Source organism: Callorhinus ursinus, unplaced genomic scaffold (genome assembly GCF_003265705.2).
Source record: "Callorhinus ursinus isolate GAN/ISIS: 27379988/994484 unplaced genomic scaffold, GSC_fseal_2.0 scaffold18, whole genome shotgun sequence".
Lineage (NCBI taxonomy): Eukaryota > Metazoa > Chordata > Mammalia > Carnivora > Otariidae > Callorhinus > Callorhinus ursinus.
Genome location: NW_027397080.1, coordinates 27,246,795 through 27,263,977, shown reverse-complemented (window position 1 = coordinate 27,263,977; position 17,183 = coordinate 27,246,795). Strand labels below are relative to the sequence as shown.

General features: G+C 42.5%; 1 protein-coding gene across 7 annotated transcripts in view; it reads left to right on the top strand.

The window, feature by feature from the left end:
• Nucleotides 1–1,956: 1,956 nt before the first annotated feature.
• Nucleotides 1,957–17,183, top strand: part of PRDM2 (PR/SET domain 2) — a 117,864-nt gene continuing 102,637 nt past the window's right edge. For 6 of the 7 annotated variants that reach the window (XR_003205197.2, XM_025856655.2, XM_025856646.2 and 3 more), the window contains exons 1-2: nt 1,965–2,074; nt 16,940–17,013. Coding sequence is in view for 5 of the 7 variants with exons in the window: in XM_025856655.2 (XP_025712440.1) it covers nt 17,005–17,013 (9 nt within the window). In the remaining 2 variants the exon portion in view is untranslated. Of the gene's footprint in view, nt 2,075–16,939; nt 17,014–17,183 lie in introns of all 7 variants that reach the window. The other variant, XM_025856652.2, reaches the window with a different exon arrangement.

Here is a 17,183-nt window from a genome sequence, read left to right as displayed (position 1 = left end):
GGCTAAATAATGCCCCCAAAGATTTGTTCACATCCTAATTCCCATATGGAAAGAAGTCTTTGCAGAGGTGATTATGTGAAGGATTTTGAGAGGGGGATTATCCCAGATTATCTGGGTGGATCCTAAATGCAATCACATATATCCTCATAAGAGGGACACAGATGGAAATTTGAGCACACCCAGAGGAGAAGGTGATGTGGAGATGAAGCAGAGAGATTTAAAGTTGCTGGCTTCAAAGACTGGAGTGATGTGGCCACAAGCCTACAAATGCTGGCAGCCACCCAAGACTGGAAGGGGCAAGGAAAGAATCTCCCCTAGAGCCGCCAGAGGGAATGTGGCCCTGCTGACACCTTGATTTTGGTCCGGTGATACTGGTGTTGGACTCCTGGCCTCTAGAACTGTGAGAGAATCCATTTCTGGTGTTTAGAGCTACACAGCTTATGGTAACTTGTTACAAGAGCCACAGGAAACTAATACACCCAGTCATTTTAGATTAATGACCGAAGGACACTACTAATTACTCTGTCAACCACGTCTTGGCATGATGTTGTCTAATATATGTCTACTATATGTCACTGTGTTGCTTCTAACCTGATGTTCCTTTATTTTCCTATGCATTCTATTGAATGCCAGATGGCATAGGGATTTTTTTTTTAATTTTTGATTTGTATGTCAGTGTTTTAATTGTGGATGGAATGGTGGCATCTCTCATCTTTTTTTTTTTTTTTTGCAGATACTCCTGATAATTTTAATGCATGGATCGTGTTGCAAGGCATTGATTTAGGTAAGAGATGGAAAGTCTGATGTCTGCTTTGATCCACAGCAGAGTCCACTATTTTAGTAACATGCATACGTGTATCCTCCAGATCTAGGGTCTCTTTCCCTTGAATGATAGCAGAAAAAAGCAAATGCTTGAGGTTTGATTTTTTTTTCCCTTAGGCTCTGTGCTGACCCTGTCACTTTTTAAGGTCTTGATGAAATTTACTCTGATGAAGGTATCTTGATTTTTTAAACTATACCTGACTAGCTCATTGGCTCCATCATCCCTTTGCAATATTAACATGGTATATGTTACATACCTCATGTTTTCTTAAGATTGAACCCCAGTTACATAAACGGACTTGCACACCTGCCTCTAATTTAATGTCTATTCTTTAGGGTGGGTCCTTTCCACGGAGGCCTAATGTTACCCACTACATTCTGATTCTTCCCGATTTCATTCTCGGGGCTTAAGTTTTTCTTGAAGTGCTCATGGCTTTCGATACCACCCATATGCGAGAACCCCCGACTCTCTCTCCCTGACTCCAGGTTCCTTTCCAACAGCCTGCAAGACATCTCCAGTTCAACGCTCAATCCTCGACAGCATTTATTCCTAGCCACCCACGCCATCTATTTGCTCCCTCGTTTGTGAATGGTTAGGTTCCACCAAGGACAAGGCCAAGGTCAGGTTCTGGGCCTTACGTAGCTGCGGCACCTAGAACAGTGCTAGGCACATGGTGAGCGGGCAGTATATACTTGTTCGCAATGAATAAGCAAGTAATTCCAGGTGTATCTGCCCTCTTGGCGCTTGAGCTTTTTGGGTGACTGGTCCCTATGAGATGAGCCAAGACTGGGATCTATGTTTATTTGACAGGAACTCAGAGATGAGCCCATTTTTCTTCTCCCTCTAAAGGCTGCGGATTCCTGTAGCAACTTTCAGTCGCGCAAAATGCCAACCCCTTGGTGCGGTCAGACTGGTCGTGGCGAGGCGCGGGCGCTGGCCGCCGGGGTCCGCGGCGTCCCCCGCCAGGGCGGCCGGGTCAGCGCGAGTCCGAAGGGCGGCAGGGCGGCCCGGGGTCTTCGGGGCGTGGGCGACCCGGGGGTGGGGGCCGGCGCGGCCCGGGGTCGCGGCCCTCGGCGACGGCGCGGGCGGTGCGGACTCCCGGGGCCGCGGCCGCCGCCGCCCGACGTCACTTCCGACCGGAGCCAAGATGGCGTCGGCGCGGCCGCGGACGCCGGGGCGGGCGGAGCAGCGGCAGCGGCGGCGCGGGCGGCGGCTCTCGGCGCTCTGAGGCGCGGGGCGCGGCGGGCGCAGGTAAGGGGCGGCCGGGACGGGCGGCTTCCGGGACGGCGGCGGGCTTGGAGCCGGGACGCCCGTCCCTGCCCGCGAAGAGCGAGGAGGCGGCGGCGGCGGGGGCGACCCGTGGGGACCGGGCGCGCAGGGCCAGGCGGGCCGGCGGACGCGCCCCCTCCGAGGACCCGGCGTCCCGGGCTGGCGGGGGTCCCGGAGCCAGGCGCGGGCCGCCGGGGCTCCCCGCTCTTCCCTGCCGCGCCCGAGCCCCCGGGCCGACCTTGGGGCCCGCCGCGGCGAAGTTGTGCCGTTCGCTTTGTGGCCGTTGGATCGCCGCGCGCCCCGCCAGGGGGAACGCGTGTGCGCGGCGGGGCCGGGCGGCGGCTGCAAGTCCCCCCGGGACCCCCGTCCCCGGACGGCGAGGGCGCACGCGAGGTCCCAGGGCCGCGCCAGTTTCCAGTCGTTTTGCTTCTCTTTTGTGTTCAACGCGAGTGTGTCTTTCACACTTGCATTCTTAATTTGTTTTGTGTCTTGCGTCTTTGTGTTTCCTAAATAGTTTTTGTGTGATTTAAACCTGGAAATTGTCTCCCTCGGTATGCCTATCGCAGACCCACCGGTGTTTTTGCTTTTGTTTTTAACAGACGTGCACTTATGTTAATTTTGCTACTAAAGATTATCTACGAACCTGTTTTTGATGGTGGCAAGTGAGACACGAAGTATCCCTTACAGGTCAAGGATATGCCCAAACCTCGGTGCTTCCTTCCGACCCACGCGTGAACCGCGGGACCACGACTGGCCCACCTCTGTCGGGCTGTGAGCTTCGGGAACAGCCCCACGATGTAACCGGGAAGCCCACATTCCTTTCACTGCGCAGCTGTAATTTCCCCTGAGAAAGGGGGTTCTGCTGGCCCCTCATTTTCCATTCAGTGTTGTATTGGGGTTTTGGTTTTATTTCATAAGTGGAACGCCTTTTGGGTGAATTCCAGTAGGTCTTTGGGCCCCTTTAATCGGACACTGAAATGGTCGTACCCAGAACACGACTAAAATATTTCATAAAGTTTTTGTTTATTGCAGGTTTATTAACGTTGAACAAGAAGCACAACCTTTCAGTGAATCTTTTACCTCCCATACCAGACTTCCTATCCAGTCAGTTATGGCCAAGTATTGGGAAAATGTGGGCCTTCAACATTTTTTTTTTTTAACATGTTATGAAATTTGTTGTACAAATATTGAGGAGGAACTGAGACACATAATCATGTTCTTTTTCAGAGGGTTTTGTTTTTGAGATGGCTTGCAGCTGCCCCATCATTCTCTAGAAGCTTCCTTACAAACACTTATTCAACCATATTCGTCATGTGTGGAATCTCATTGTAGCCTGGAGAGGACCTTTAAAGATCATTTTATTAAACCCCCTCGTTTCAGTCTGTAGGAACTGAGATTGAAATTCATAGTGAGACTAAGATGGTTCACAGCTTCTGTTATTCCAGGGCTCTTTTTTCGTGTCTTTTTTGGTTTGATTTAAATAAGTTAATACATTCGAAGTGTTTAGAAAAATACCAGGCACATAATAATAACACTCAATGAAAGCTTGCTTTGGTTGATTCTGAAGGTGGTTTCTTTAATTGAAAAGTTGGCATATTCGGATTTGTTTTTTCTCATTTTGTGGACAGTTCCTGAAACCATACGGTTTAAATTTTATTTGTAATTATTCGTTTTGTGAGTACAAAACATAACAAATGATTCTCACTGTAGGTAGGACATTATGAACAGAGAGAAAAGCACAGAGAAGGAAGAGAAATCAGCCCTCATCTTCCCACTCAGATAACCACTGTTAACATTTTGACATACCTCCTTCACCTTCCTGTCTCTTGTTGTGCATGTGTGTATTTCTTGTATATATTTATTTTTATTCACTTCTATGTATTTACATTTTATATAGGATTGATATCATTGTGTATATTATTCATAACCTGTCTTCTTACTATATTGGGAGCATATATTCATGCCATTAAGTATTCAATATGATTTTTAGTGGCTGTGTAATACATGGGTGGGCCATTATTTATCAATTCCATATTGATCAGTAAGTTTTCTGTAGACTGAGAGTCTCTTTTCATTAAGAACTGTTTAGGTTTTTCTATTGTGAATTCTGAAGTTTTGTGATTTTTAAAAAAAAAAACGTGAAAATGTAAATTCTGTCTTTTAGCCTCTAAATATGTATTTTTCCTGCCAATGCAGTTATAAGAAGCAGCAATTTCAGCTTCCTTTTATTCTCTTCTCCCTGAGCCGGGTCTGTGCGGTTCCATATATATATATATATCTGCACACATACTCTTTTGATGATTATTTTACGTTAGATGTTTATTTATTCATGGGACTGTTTCTTTACGCTGCTGATCTCTTTTCAAGTTCCAGATCTGATTTACAAACCTTTTAAGTCCTGTTAAATCATAGACTTTCCGGGATGGAAAGCACCTTAGGTTATTTACTATTTTCATTTCTTCCAACTTGCTTTTCATGCTATTTTTAATACCCAGGCAGAGGAAAAAAAAAGCCTATGGGCTGCACGAGAAAACTCCGCAGTGGGAGTGAAAAGGGAGTAGGTGGACAGTGGGGGAAAATTGTCAAACTTGTGTGGCGATGTGTAGATAATAGGGAGTTTCCCGATGATGGGGACATTACCTGACAGTCATTACTACTGATACTCCTGACTTGTGGCCAGCACTCTGTGGTTTGCATGGTGCCCATCGGTTACGCTGTCATTCTTCCTAGCACTTGGTTTAGAGGTTTGGCGCTCTCCTTTTGAAGTTAGAAGTTTATAATTAGAGCCACTGAAATCATCTTCCCGGAGCAACTGAAAGCTATTGACTCCGTTACTGAAAGCATTACTTAGGTTCCATTAAAGCAGGATTTCTTAACCTTGGCACGATTGACATTTGGGGCTGGATAATTCTTTCTTTGGGGGGCTGTTCTGTACACTGCAGGATATTTGGCAGCATCCCTGATCTCTACCTGTGAGATGCCAGTAACACTCCCCCACCATCCGCACAACTGATAAGGTCTCCAGACATTGCCACATGTCCCTTGGTGGGGACCCGGTTCTCAACCACTGCATTCAAGGAAAGCCCATCTGACCGGGTGGTGCAGTCAGTGGAATATGGCATCTCTATAGTCAAAGAACTGAGAGAAGAGCCTCTCTGGTTTACATGAAGTCCACCTTGAAGCAGGGGAATGGATTTAACTGGCCTGTGGCAGTCCCTTCCTGTGGGTGTCTTTATGATCTTGTTGAATGGTTTACTTTCAGCAGTTCTATGGCAAGAGATAAAGCAATTTGAGATAACCTGGAGACTACGAAGAAGGAGTTTTCATGGCATAGGATCAACATTCCCTGTATTTGGTTAAATTATTATGGATTTAAATAAGTTATGTGTATAGAGTTGATGCATGGTGAATCATGTAAGCTTGTGGTCTCTTATACTTGAATGGCACAGAAACAACGATTCTAGAAAATGAGACTCAGTGAAGCAACCCCTTGAAGATTGATGGTAGAGGCCAGACTAGTTTTTCTAAGATCTTTCTTTTCTTTTCTTTTCTTTTCTCTTTTCTTTCTTTTCTTCCCTCCCTCCCTCCCTCCCTCCCTTCCTTCCTTTTTTTCTTTCTACAACCAATTCCGGGTTATGCACTGAAAGTGATGAATTTGTCCTGAGGAAATAGTTTACTTTTGAGGTGCTTATCTACTTTAGCTTATTACTTTATAACTTAAAGATCACTATTGATCTTATGGCATACATGCATTATTAACGCAGTTTCCCCTGGGCGAAGAAAGTGTAGGTTGTCACCTCTTTCTCTGTAGTCTTTAAAAGTATGGATAGTGTAGATTGAATTTTTATTGTGGCATACGTGATCTTTAGTTAGAATTTAGTGATAAGGAGAACATAAGAAAAGAGATGTGCTCTTGGACCACATTTGGTAGTGGGGTGGCTTTCTCAATTACAGAATACTTGCATAATTTAACTGGAATGAATGCGTGTGCCATTTAAATACTCTTTCTTAAAGGGAATGCCTTTCATTCCCCACCCCCACTCCCCTGAAGCGTGAGTTATTGTATGTAGTAAATCTGGTTCATTTGGAGTGAAATATGCTTATAATATTTTTCTCAGTACTGGATAGTATTTATTCTTAAGAGTCTTGGTTCAAGTCATACCTGTGCTGTGTTTCATTTATTAGTCTTTGGGAACATGCAATAAAGGAGGTTTCACTGAATTACTTATATATTTGCCAGCCATTTTGGTGAAAAGAATATTTTGTAGCTCTTGCAATAAATCATCTGATAGGCTTTGCTTTGAAAGAGCTAAATTACTTCTTGGCACAGCTTGCCTGAAATATGTAAAGCTACGTGCAACTGTTAGTTTGATTACTGTGGGCAGCCTGTCTGGGAATTGGTAAAACCTACAGCTTTTACATGTGCATATAAGACTACATTAAATTCTGGTGGGAAAACTCGATGGCATTTTCAGGTAATTTAAATGATGCTGTTAAAATTGAAAAGAAATCTGAGATTCACTGAACCCTTACATACTTCCAGTATGAATCCTGCGCATTACCCAAGGGGTTATTAAGACAGTATAATTTAAGCATAATTTGGAGTAACAGTATAAATATGACATTCTAAACATTTCTCACTCTGTGAGGCTTCTTTTAGGGACTTTGCTGTAATTCCGAAAGACCTTAGTTGTAAAGTACATCTGAAAATGGAAGTTTTAAGAAGGGGGTCTTTGGGATAAATTTATATTTTTAATTGTGAAGCTCTGTTACCATTTGGTAGAGGACGTTGAGCGAGTCAGTTTACCTGTTTGGGGAGGTAAGTGTTGTGTCAGTGCAATCCCCTAGTAATTTAATTGAGCCCTGCCTCAGTGTGCAGAATGGTGCATGTGCCAGACCACCACAGGGGCCGAGTTTTCTGGCAGTGGTGGGGCAGTTATCCTCTCCACTTGCTATTTGTAAAGTGGGGAACAGTGATTACTTTTTTCTTTCACTGGGGTGTTTTGTGATGAATAGATGAAGAATATGAAAGCAATTGAGATACTTGTAGGTTTCTTCAAAAATATTAATAGCATTTTTCTTAGCTACCTCTCAATACGGTAGGTCTTCAGGGATAGTGTGACGAAATTATTGCTGAGAGAAACCCTTCCAAATTATCTCTGAGTCCCTAGGCGCTTTGGCCCCCCCCAACCCCCCAATTTGGTGGAGGGGGCATGTGTTTTTCTAGCCCCTTCCATGCCTGTCACAAAGCCAGATCCTTGGTCTCTTCTCTCTGGATATTTTTGCCTTTGGCAGTTTCCCTAGGCACCCCCTTGCGGCTGAAGACTTCTGAATCTCTGTCCCCGGCCTTGAAGGCAGTCTGCGCCAGGGCTGTTTTTTCCATTTGATGGATGTAGCCTTCCGTGTGGATGCCTGTTCTCTCCCCAGAGTCTAAAATGGAGCTCGCCACCGTCCACTTAAATACCATCCCTACTCCTTCCTGGCTGCTCTGTCTTGAAAATATATTCATTCTTCCAGTCAGTCACATTCTGTATTTTGGACTTCTCTTCACCATCCCTTTTTACTTCCTGTTCAGTTAGAAGACACATTCTGTCCACTCTTCCTGTGTGTAGTGTTGGTCATATTTTTTTTTGTTTCTTTTCAGCTGTCGTCTGTGGTTCACACCCTTAGGCCCTTATCACTTACCATCTCGGATTCTTAACTAGCCTGCCTGGTCCCGGTCTCTCTAGCTGCCCTCTCCCCTCCTTACTCTTTCCTGGCAATTTAATCTTTCTAGACTGTTAGACATTGTTTTGTTTGTGGCATTCCTCAGTCAGAAACTCCTTGTGGCTCAGTGTTGCTCATCCCAGATGGCCAGAGCTGCTTTCCTGATGGGCAGTCAGGAAATCAGGCTCCTGCCCTGGTCTCCCAGTTGCATGTGTTCATGGGCTCTGCCTTTAAGTAATTCCTCTTGCATCTTTCCCTAAAGACCTTTGGGGCTTTTGGGGTGGGTTGGGAGGGAGGGTGGGTGGGATAATGACTCCTCACATGACGTCTGGGGAGCCCAACCCACAAGTTTGTGTTGAACCTGGGACTCAAACCCGTCCAGAACTGTCCCGTTTGATCTACTGCTCTGCCCGGACCCTCGCTTGAGTCACGCTCTCTGGTTTACCACTGCTGATAGTACCAAGAGATAGTCTTTCGTTCTTTTTAGCATAAGTGGGGAGGCGTGTATCTTTACCTTGAAACGAGAACTACAAATAATTTATTTGAACACCTGCTTTCCTTTAAAAAATAAAAGCTTACATATGTACCAGAGCTAGTTAAACTGCAGAGCAACATACAAACATTGCTTTGCAGACAGTAGGTGTTGCTGTTATTTTAAAATGCTCTTGAGAACAGAAGTACTTACATATTTAGAGGATAGACCCTAAACCTCAGACTTTATTTACTCCCTACCAAGATAATAAATGCCTTAATAAACTCTTGGGAGAAGACCTTGAATTTTGTAGCGACAGAAGTGTGCCTGGGATCTTAGCAAAATATAGTTGAAGTTGTCAGTCTGTCTGGGATAACTTCCAGTTTTGCTTCAGGTTCTTCACTTGTAAATTCGGGAAGCCTTGTCATTTATGTGTAGTTTGTGGACGATGAGTTTTCTTACATATTTTATTTTGTAGGCAAGATCAAAAAAGCTCTGAGCAGCCACTTGTAAGGTGACTCTGTTAAGGCTTAGAGAGTCTTTGTGTGAGAAAATGAATACTTGAGTGCCAAGAGCTGGGCGCCATGTTGTGGAAGTTTTCTTCCCTTTTTTAGGAAATTCAGAAGTATTTTGTAGGCTTCCTGAAAAATCTCTCAATTTTAAATGTTTAATCACAAAGGTAACATCGGTATTGGCAGCGCCAGTGGAGAAACATTAACTCAAAGGGGTCATCTGGGTATTCATTTTATTTTGGGGATTGTGAAATGAATGACCATGTGGCATCTTGCTTTAGAAATTTTGTGTTTGAGTTGGAAGCATGACATTTGAGTGTTAGGAAAGAATTGACTTAATTTTCCTTTTAAAATAATTGAAAGTTTTTACATGTCTAACATAGGGAAATATCAGAAAAGTATCATTTTATAGGAGCTTCTTTGATTTGAATGCTGTTTGGGAGAATGTACAGTCCGTGGTTGGTTAAGCTGAGCTAGGACAGATGGGGGCTGAGGTGTACTACAGATCTTGAGTGGGGCACGGTTTTCTTCACGGAGCTGGGACTGGCTGGAGAGCATTTATGTTCTTACCCACCTGTCTTTTCATGTGGATTTTTACATCTATACTTTTTGACCATTAGTCTTGAAAATAAGGAAAGGAGATTAACTTCTTAATTCAAGGGTATTTTGATTGGATGGAGTTACTTCATCCAAGAAAATTGACAGTGATTCTTTTAAGATTTTATTTATTTGAGACAGAGAGGAGGGAGAGAGTGAGAGAGAGCACATGGGTTGGGGGGGGTAGCAGAAGAAAAGGGACAAGCAGACCCCCCGCGGAGCAGGAAGCCCCACGTGAGGCTCAGTCCCAGCACCCTGGGACCATGACCAGGGCCGAAGGCAGGCGCTTCACCGACTGAGCCACCCAGGCGCCCCGACAGTGATACTTTTGTTTTTAATGCCATGAGGAAGAATATCAGAGTAGCACGTTGAAGTGAGAGTAATAGGTTTTAATTTCTTTAGAGAAACTGAGTATTTTCAATTGTGGGGTTAGAGGGAATTTTTGTAGAAACCCTAAACAAAACCTGAAATTTATGATGTAATCAATTCTGTGTTCAGTGCAATATAATGACCTGGATGTATAAATTTAATCAGAAGGAGAGCATATGTAATAGCTGTCCATAATATAAACCACATAAATGGTAAATAATCAGCATTTGCTATGCATTTATTGCTAAGCCAGCTCTTTATTAATGACTGCTTGAAGCAGTATTTTGTGAAAAAGTTTTCTTGAATCTTTTTTTTCCCCCCCTGTAGAGATATTCTAAGGGAAGGATAAAACCCCTAGAATGCCATAGTCTAACTTTGGGTTTATAGTACTTTCCTAGCACATCTGCAGATCTCTTATTTAACATTCTTCTATTGTGTTAACTTACATATATATTTTAAAGATTTATTTATTCATTTGGTGGCGGGGGGGACGGGTAGAGGGAGAGGGAGAGAGTCCTGATGCAGACTCCCCGCTGAGCGCAGTGCTCACCCCGGGGCCCCATCCCAGGACCCTGAGATCATGACCTGAGCCGAAATCAGGAGTTGGACGCTTAACTGACTGAATCACGGAGGCGCCCCAACTTATATATTTTAAACAAAAGTTCTAATCAACCTCATTTTCTCATTAGATCTTTGCAGCTCTGAAGCCATTCACAACAATAGACTTTCTGTTTTTCCCTTCCACTGTGTGGAAACTGTGTTGTCAGGATCAGATTCTCCCACCTGGAGTAAATTCGCTGGACTCTGCTTCCTTATTTAGGTTTGTGTCAGGACACCCTGCTCCAAGAATTTGGAGAATCAGGCCCTGGGATATTTGTCTGTGGTGTTATGGGCCGCTGGGGGGAACTGCGTTATTGAAATGGGAGAAATGACATGGGAGAAATGACGGGTTTATTTGCAAGCATTCTGTTCTTTGTATCTCCTCACTTACTTCCCAGGTAGGGAAATTCCTCTGTGTGGTATATTCTGCTATACAATTGCCTTTTTGCCTTTTGGGTGGAAATCGTTCTAGAGGGGGAGAGACGGGAGCATCCGGTTTTGAGAAGCAAGAAAGAGTTCACACCCTCCGAATCTTTCCTGTATTCTCTGTCTCTCCCTTTACACACACACACACACACTCTCTCTCTCTCTCTCTCTCTCTCTCGCACATGACCTTTATTCTTAAAATGATAAACGTATCAGTTTTGATTTTTCCCTTCCACTTAATTTGGTAATATAGTCTGCCTTTTAAAAGGGAGTTGGGGTATATTTTTTAGTACTAAACTAGATGTTCTAGATGATTATTTTTGTGAAATTGTATTTGTTATTTTAGAAAAGGAAAATGAATGATTTTGCATTTAGCAAATTCCTGGGCAGATTCCATGTTTATGAATTATGTGTTTTTGCTTAATCCGAGTAAGTGCTAAATGTTTTCATTATTCATATCTAGAGTTTATAGATTGTAATTTGGTGATTCCACTCTTCTGGTAAGAATTATGAGTGGTAGTTTTTAATAACAAATATGCTAGCTGTATTTGTAAGTTAATAAAAACTGCTTTTGAGAAGTTGGCATAGTTTAGATATTTTTACTATTTTTCTAGAAGTTTCTGGATTGCAAGATTCTTTTGGTCAGAGTAAGTTACGATCAGTGTTAAACACTGTAAGTCTGCTCCACTAAAAGCTTAATCATTTCTGTGTTTGCTATAAAGATACTCTTTTTACCATGAAAGATCTTTATGCTGTGATTAGTTTTAGAATATTTATCTTCTCTTATGTAGGTTATAAAGTTTCTAAGACTTCTTTCACCAAATTGGTATTTTTAAAACTTTTCTTTGCATCTAGTCCACATTTTTAGTGCATTTATGATCTGTTGCATTTTGATATACCATACTAGTTCTCTTATTTCCAGTGATTCTGAATGTTGCAAATTTAATTATTTTCCAAATAGCTCCAAAAGAGCCAAAATGACCCAAAAGAATAATTGGAAAATAATATCAGTGACTTATATAGGTGAATATACAAATCAGATCAAATAATTATCTTCCTAATTCTCTCCCTTTCTTCCAGATTTAAACTGATCTTAATCTGCTATTGCTTTTACTTTGCCTCTCATATAGTTTTGTAGATTTTACAAGTCTGCAAAGGGCAGATGTGACAGTTTATCCTGTTACATGTGTTGCATTCATGTTACCTTGTGTCTGTCTTTACTTTAATCTGCGCTATCTCAGAGGATGGGTGATAGCGAGATGCGGGGGTGCTGCCAGGCTGTTCTGACCCAGGGACTGGGGTGTCCCGTGTATCTCTCCATTTTCTGGTCTCCGGTGCTCCATGTCAGGGACAGCAACCTAACAGTTGTTGAGGTTGTCTTGAAACTTTAAGGAACCAGTGTTGGAATAAAGACCCTAATTATTGTTGCTGTATTGATACTGATCATGTATAATAAAATCATTTTTATGATATTAAATATTTGTAAGAATGATTTGTCCTAGAATTTGGAAGCAATATCTTGAAAAGTTAAGTATGCGTATACTGTTAAAGCCAGAGATATGTAAAATCAGGACCATGCTCTTACTTTTCTAAGAATGTATGCTATTAGCAAAGTATAGTTGGTGATAAAAATTCACATGCTCTAAATTTGTATATCTGCCTGATGTACTTTATCTGATAAATGTCAGCAAGCTGGAATGGAAGGGATATGTAGAAATATTCAAGGCGGTTTGGTCAGGTATAGAAATCCAAAAACGAAACAAAGGAATAAGCCAGGGTAGAAGTCTTAGTGATTTTAAGATTTTCAGTATTTACCATTGGAAAACCAGAGGCACGTAATTGTTTAGCACTTTTTTTTTTTTAATTTGACAGAATTATTAAGTTTCAGTGGTAGGGATGGAAAGATTTCTCTCTGCCTCCACACTAATAAGATGGTTAGTTCAGGTTCTCACATATGATAAAACTTGGACCTTGAGTATGTGAAAACAGTGCTGTTTTGGTCAACAATGAATATGAAAATATGTAGGATTGTTAGGCGGCTTTCACGGGGGTTTTGCACTGCTGGAGGAATCTTCAGGAAGTTACTTCAGTAACAACTTTTAGAGTCTATAGTTGGTTTAAAATATATTGTCATATGGCACTTAGTTACATGATTATTACAGTTGAGAGGTTCTCAGCTGGGAGGTTACTTGGGGAGGTGTATAGGTATTTTTGATTTTCAAAATGATCAGAGGCACTGTTGGCATTGACTTTTCCGGGCAGTGCTAGGTGGCTGGAATCAAAGGGGCAGAGAAGGAATCCAGGCCAGTCCAAAATGCAGTGGTCTCCTGTTGAGAGACACTGCCAGATTCTCAATTCTTGTGTTTAACATCCCTTGTTTTTAGTAGAGTTTAGTCAAGGATTTAATTTTTTAAATATCATCTGAGAAGTCAGTGTTGGATTTGCAATGCATTTGACGTTATAAAATATTCTAGATATATAATTTGACAATGTTGTGAGTCAAGGGAGAAAAAAGAAAATGAGAGTCTTGTTTTTGGCAATTGGGATTAGAAGTGATGGAGAGGAGAGTCCAAGCATACACGTATATAGTGAACCCCCCCTTTTTTTTTTAAGACTTTATTTATTTGACAGAGACACAGCGAGAGAGGGAACACAAGCAGGGGGAGTGGGAGAGGGAGAAGCAGGCTCCCCGCTGAGCAGGGAGCCCGATGTGGGGCTCGATCCCAGGGCCCTGGGATCATGACCCGAGCCGAAGGCAGATGCCTAACGACTGAGCCACCCAGGCGCCCCCATAGTGAACCCTTAAAAAAATAAAAAAAGTTAAGATCATTTTCTCTGGAAAGAAATGATGAGTGTATTTCTGTTAGGACAAAGAGGGAACAGACAGTGCAGAAAGTCAGAGAGGTTATTAACCATTTAACAGCCTGAATTATATCATAACTTTTTAGTAAGAAAAAGTGAGATTCATTGAGATAACAAATGAAAGACTAAAACGTTGTAAGTACTTTAATTTTTGAGTTCTTTGGGATTAGAGGCCAGATGCCATGGTATCTCAGTTGTTTGAATTGTGCCTGTGAGCCAGCAACTACAAAAGGGGAGGAAGGAAAGGAGGAGAGTGTTAAGTGAAGGGGAAAAAAGCAATGACAAGCAGATGGGAAGGAGGCGACAGTATCTCCTTTGATGAAAAGAAATGGCAGCTCCATGCTTTGGTGTCCTTAGGCTAAAAATCTTGGTGTCCTCCCTGACTTGCTCTTCTTTCATGCCTAACATCTACTCTGGCCGCAAATCTTGGGGGCTCTGTTTTTTTTTTTTTTAAGATTTTATTTATTTATTCGACAGATAGAGAGACAACACAAGCAGGCAGAGTGGCAGGCAGAGAGGGAGAGGGAGAAGCAGGCTCTCCGTGGAGCAGGGAGCTGGACGTGGGGCTCGATCCCAGGACCCTGGGATCATGACCTGAGCCGAAGGCAGCCGCTTAACCGACTGAGCCACCCAGGCGCCCCTTGGGGGCTCTGTTTTTTAAAATATATCCAGGATCTGATCACTTCTCGCCTCTCTTCTGTATGGGCCAGTTTGCCGCCCTGTTGCCGCCATCTCTTGCCTAGATGGGGGTGTTAGCCTCCTGAGAGGTCTGCTTGCCCCCATGCTGCTCCCTTATGGTCTCTTTTAAACCTAAGTCACATCAGGTGTGCCACCTTGAGCCTCCCAGTGGCTTTCCATCCCTGGATGGAAAAACTCTAGCCGTTCTGGTGAACGGTGCTTGCCTTGCAAAAATCCATACTTTATCTGCCTCCCCTCCCCCATCCTCACCTCACCCCCCCACCTTTCTGAATCACCTCCTCCACTTTCCCTTTCATTCACTGTGCCCGTCACCATCCTTGCCCTCCCTCAAACACCCAGGCACGCTGCCGAATGGGTTTTTTTACTTCCTTACGATGCTCCTCATATCTTCCTGGCCCTGCAGCTCTTCTCCCGGCTTTTATGCCAATGTCCCTTTCTTACTGAGGCCTTCTCTGACGGCACTGCTGGAGTCACAGGCAGAGAGACGAGACTGTAGTTCCTGTCTCCCTCTCCCTACCACCTCTTTATTTTTCCCTAAAATACTTTTGTTATCTGACCTCCTGCCCACTTTACTGATTTGTTTATTGCAGTCTCTTCCCCGAGAGGGCAGGGATTGTTCGGCTTACTGTTGAAAACAGTGGTTGACACACAGTAGGTGTTAAGGGGAGGCAGGAGTAAACAGTTGGTGAAACATGGTTAAGAAGCAATGGCAGAAACCCATTATGAGAGCGTCTGAGTTATCCTGACCTCCTTGAACTTGTTAGTTGAGGATGTTAGTACTTGACCTCTGTAAAAAGCAACTGGGCTGATTAACGTGAAGGTGTAGCCCAGTGCCTGCTGGTCTTAGAAGCACACCTCATAGATGATAGTTGTGATGATGATACCGATGATTCTCGTGGGAAGGAGAAGACGACAAGCTGAAGGAAATGGTAAAGCATCATAGTTCTTTCCAAAGATCTTTCATGACAGCATTTGCATTTTACTTCAGGATTTTACTTCTGTTCCTTAAAGAGAACTCCCTGTGGCCAATGTTAGTAAATCCATCCATAAAAGCTTAATAAGAGGGAAAGTGAAACCGCTGACATTTTATTCACTTCTGGGTGCCACGTTGTCCATCACGGTCCTCCTGGTGGACTGTATGGCATTTAGTAGGCATTGATGTTAGAGGGGGCAGACGGGTGCACACCTCAGTGGGTGACAACCAGGTACACCGTTTAACTTCCTAACGATTTCAAGTCTCATAGAAAAGGATCGATTCTGCTCAATAGGAGATGTATACTAAGGAAAGGCATGTTAAATATATATGAGAGAGATGTTCAATATTAAAATTTAAAGAGCTGGACTTCATGGGTTAACCTCCAGTTATCTGAAATCATATTCACAGACTATTTCCTTACTCAGAGTTTATATGGGTCTGGCTAGCACTGAGCTCTCTAACAAGGTGCAAGTTACATCCCTGTGCCAATTGTGATTAAAAACTAGTTCAGATGACCAGGTCCTGACTTAAATATAGTGCCTTTGATGGTTAAAGGTGATCAGGTGAGTGTGGTTAAATAGCTCAAGGGAAAAAAAAAAACCCCAAACTGTCCTTATTAATGAACTGGGGTAAAATGTCAAAGCACTGTTTTTTATGATAGTGGGCAGGCCATATGTTCTTCTAAGATGAAGAATGTCATGAAGTCACACGTTCCTTGGTTTATTAGCAATTAGAACATAAACGTTCTACAATGTGAGTGGAGTCTTGTGGATCTGGGAAGGAGGGAGAATCTGTTAAAGCAAGTTCACGAAGACATAGGAGACCTGTGCCTGATGGTATGTGTGCATATGTATACCTGCTGGAAGCATTTATAATGTCACTGTGGAAGTAAGTGCCACTTAAAGTGGTACGACTTGCGTTTATTGTGAGTGACTTCCAGTGACTCCTGGGATGTCCGTGACAGAAAGAACCATCTTAGAAACAAGTACGTCATATGCATTTACAAGAAATGATTTTGTCTTAACGTTTCAGTGTACTATGAATATACTGAATAAAAATTTTAAAGGAATAATTCCAGTTCTTTCCAAACAGCTTTTATTAAAACATTTGCTTTTTACTACAAGGGTTTTGTTTTGTTCCTCAAAGAGAACTCCCTGTGGAAATGTTAGCCAATCCACTTTTCTACTTCAAGAACTTGAACAACTAAATAATGTAAAGGGTCTAATTGGGTTTGCATTCAACACAGTATTGATATAAGTGAAAGAAGGACATTTATTTACATTGCATAATAAATTACTCAGCAATGCTTTGTGTTTCTGACTATTAACAGAGCTAATCTGTTTCTTCTTGGGAATGATGCAATTTCACAGCAAAAATTTGATGTCATTCTAATGAGTCTGCTTTCAATTGTAGAGTACAATGAAGGCCTAGGAAAGATTAGTAAGAAATCTATTTTATTGTAGATAATAAATCTGCGAAGTAAGCTCTCAGCATAGATTGAAGTTGATCTGGCATGGAGTTGCTTTATGAATAGCCCTTTGAGCGAACTCTACAGTTCTGTATGTGGTTTTAAGTCACTGTAAATTTGTAGGCAGGTACATATTACAATTGTCTGTTTTTCTTTTTAGGGCTCATGTAATCAAAGAAGTTTGTTTGTTGTGTGTATCTTTTCAGAACACAACAGGAATTGAAAATGAATCAGGTGAGTTTAAAAATAAGAATTTATACAAATACATTATCTAGATGTTAGACCAGTTCTTGATTTTTAAAAGATCAAAACACACACATTCATTTCTCCCAGATTTTCTTTTCTGTTTCTTAGTACCATTAACTAGTTCATTGCTTTCATAGTGGGCGTATGTTCGTGGAGTG